This window comes from Lolium perenne, chromosome 5 (genome assembly GCF_019359855.2).
Source record: "Lolium perenne isolate Kyuss_39 chromosome 5, Kyuss_2.0, whole genome shotgun sequence".
Taxonomy (NCBI): Eukaryota; Viridiplantae; Streptophyta; class Magnoliopsida; order Poales; family Poaceae; genus Lolium; species Lolium perenne.
In genome coordinates, this window is record NC_067248.2 from 209671664 (window position 1) to 209674754 (window position 3091).

A 3091-nucleotide genomic window follows, 5' to 3' on the forward strand; every position below is an offset into this window, starting at 1 on the left:
GCAAATAATAGCAAACACGAATCTTCAAGTAAAAACAAAATCTAACGGTAGATCATGTGACTGAGATATAAGGTACGTCTCACCTAGCTCAAACTTAACAATTATGTATCTTTTGTATCTATCTAATTATTTAATAGTGCCTTTGTAGATCTTGAGTGTACTAAAAAAAAAGGTCGTGGAGCAGTCAATCATTTGTAGCTTGTTATGTGAGTACGGATCATCATCATCTATATATACCTTTTATAAGCCGTCAGCTAGATTTATCAGATTATAAGATAGCCCGCGTTTGTAAATGATTCCTAATGTAGTGAAGTTTGCTGGCTGGTGCGTGTGATGGAGAGGTTTTCTACGTTAAAATCTTGTGTTCTCGTTGTGATTTTCTTTTCTTTTTTATTTATTTGCATGTCACCGTTTAAAACAGTGAGAAAATCTTAACATATTTGAAGCAATCTCTCAATCCTCTTAATCAAAGGTAAGAGACTGCGGTATATTCAGATCTTCTAATAAGCCATGCATCATTTAGGATAGACTACGGTAGACAGCTAGAAAAAAAAACCTTTGGTACCCTCTTGATAGAAATGCTCAAAGTTATAAGTGAGTGCCGCTGACACAAAGCAGGATCACTTTTTTATCGAAATGGGATAGCACAGCTTCTACATTAATCGATGCATACAATTTTTATTGCAGGATCACTGAGTTAGCATTTAGCAGACACGATTTAGTTAGTCGGCGTTGTTGCTGTTATTGTTCCCCGTGGGATTGCCCTCGAACCGGTTGATTCTGAAATGGTGGAGCTCCACCCCAGCCTCTGCCGCGGTTCTGGCCTCGCCATGGATGGCCATCTCGGCAAGGATGATCCCCACCGCAGGCCCCATCTTGAAGCCGTGGCCAGAGAACCCGGCCCCGATCACCACGTCCTGGCCGAACTCCCCGCCGAGGAAGTCGATCACGAAGTCCTTGTCCGGAGTCATGGAGTACATGCACGACTGCCGAACGACCGGCCCACCGGCGGTCTCCACGTGTCCTGGCATGAACTCCTCGATCCACTGCGCGACGCGAGTGGCGGCGTCGTCAACGCCAGAGCTCCAGTCTCGCCTGTCCGGGTCGCACGGCGGCCCGCTGTCGTAGTTGATCTTGATCAGGCCGGGGAGCTCCAGCGAGGGCGTGCTGTACACGTGGGGGTCGCCGTGGCTCGAGAAGGTCGGGAACCCGGCCTCCGCCGCCAGCTCGTGCTCGTGGCCCGGCTTGATCTTCCAGTATAGCGAGAGCATGTGCAGTGGCTGGATGGGCAGGTCAACGCCGGCGACGGACTTGACCAGCTTGCTCGTCCATGCGCCGACCGTCACGATGCACTTGGCGCCGTGGAACTCCTCGCCTTTGCTCGTCACCACCCGGACACCACCATTTCCTCCTCCGGTGGTATGATTCCTGACGATGCCGACGACCTCCGTGTTGTCCCTGACGACGGCGCCCTTGCTGACGGCCAGCGCCTGGAACATGGCGACGGCCTTGGTGGCGTTGAGCACGCCGCCGCCGAGCTCGCTCACCGCCGTCACCCACCCGTCGACCGGGACGCGGAAGACGCCTGGCCACCTCTCGCCCACGTCCACCTCCGCGCCGCCCCCGTTCCTGACGGCGGCGAGGAGCGAGGCGTCGCTCCGCTGGCCGATGGAGAGGTGCGCCGACGGGGTGAGCACGCGGTAGCCGGCGTCCGCCTCGGCGCCGGCCCAGAGGCGGCGCGCGAGGCGGACCATGGGCGGGTAGTGCGGCTTGGGGTAGGCGTCGCGGATGGTGCGCGACAGCCCGTTGGAGGAGCCGAGGTGGTGGAGCAGGTCGAAGCGCTCGAGGAGCAGGACGGTCGCGCCGCGGGACGCCGCCGCGTGCGCCGCGCAGCTGCCCATGATGCCCGCGCCCAGCACGATCACGTCGAAGCTGGACTCTGCGGCCATGGCGCCAGCACTACTTTATCAAAAAAAAAAATGGCGCCAACACTTGAACAATAGTTCGATCAGTTGCTCTGGGATGTTGCTTTCCGGTGCACGATCGAGTTAGCAGGTCAGTGCTCTACTTATTAAGGATTGGCAAGCAGTAATATTTACGAGCTACAGAGAGAGTGGAGCCAACAACCAAGGAGAAAAGTCGGTACAAATCTGAATCGAAATCTGACCCCAGCTAGCTGCACCTAGACAGAAATCCTAGACAAAAAGATTCAGATAGTTTTGGGCACACTCGTGTCTGGGCAGTCGTAAGCGCTGACGCTACGTTTCGATGAACAATAGCGAGCTATCACAATCAGATAAGGTAACCAAAACGTGCTGCTATATGACAACCTAAACAATACTGGTAGGATCGGATAAAACCAAATCGACGCAACATGGATGAATGGATGATCCTGGGGTGAAAGTGTCTAGAACTTACGAGGAAAGAACTGAACCTTTTCCAGTCATCGATGCTAAACTTTTTCGACTCCAGGCTCAGGCTAATGTTTCGCATGAAAACATGGATTGAAAAAAGATAGGCTCACCCAAAGTGCAAACTCCAATAGTCATGTCCTAGTCAAAACAAGAAACGAAATGGTACTAAAAAAGGAATCAGCCCATTCCTGCATTCTACCAGAAGGAGCCTTCAGACTTCAGAGTTGATAAATCGAAATGATACCAACCATTTGACAATACATCAGGCGCCCGTATTTCGCAGATGATTAAGAAGTTGCATCTTGCATCGACCCGGGCTTTTTTTTGCAGCTAAAAGGAAATGTATTAAGCACATGATCAACACATTCGGGACCTTTATCGAAAAAACACATTCAGGACCAGAACCAATTAAGGCATACAGCTAGGAGTACGTGACTCTGTCTTTCTGTAGTTCCCACTTCGCAGGACAATGACTAAGCCTATTTTACAATCGATCCATTTTTACAAAGGAAATATTCCTACTACTTCTTAACAGACTCTAGATAGCTGTATCTAGTACTAGTACAAACTACCTTATTAAGATTAAATAAGCACAGAAGGTTAGCATCAAAGTGTGCTCAGACTGGAGCTGAAGCTTGCCGGTGATGTCAGGTACCCACCGCAGCGGCCACCTGCCC

General features: G+C 51.2%; 1 protein-coding gene across 1 annotated transcript; it reads right to left on the reverse strand.

Moving 5' to 3' along the window:
- Nucleotides 1-543: 543 nt before the first annotated feature.
- On the reverse strand, nt 544-2131 carry LOC127301804 (probable sarcosine oxidase). The gene has a single exon (XM_051332079.2). The coding sequence runs from the start codon at nt 1947-1949 to the stop codon at nt 723-725; it is 1227 nt and encodes a 408-aa protein (XP_051188039.1). The 5' UTR covers nt 1950-2131; the 3' UTR covers nt 544-722.
- Between the last annotated feature and the right edge of the window lie 960 nt (nt 2132-3091).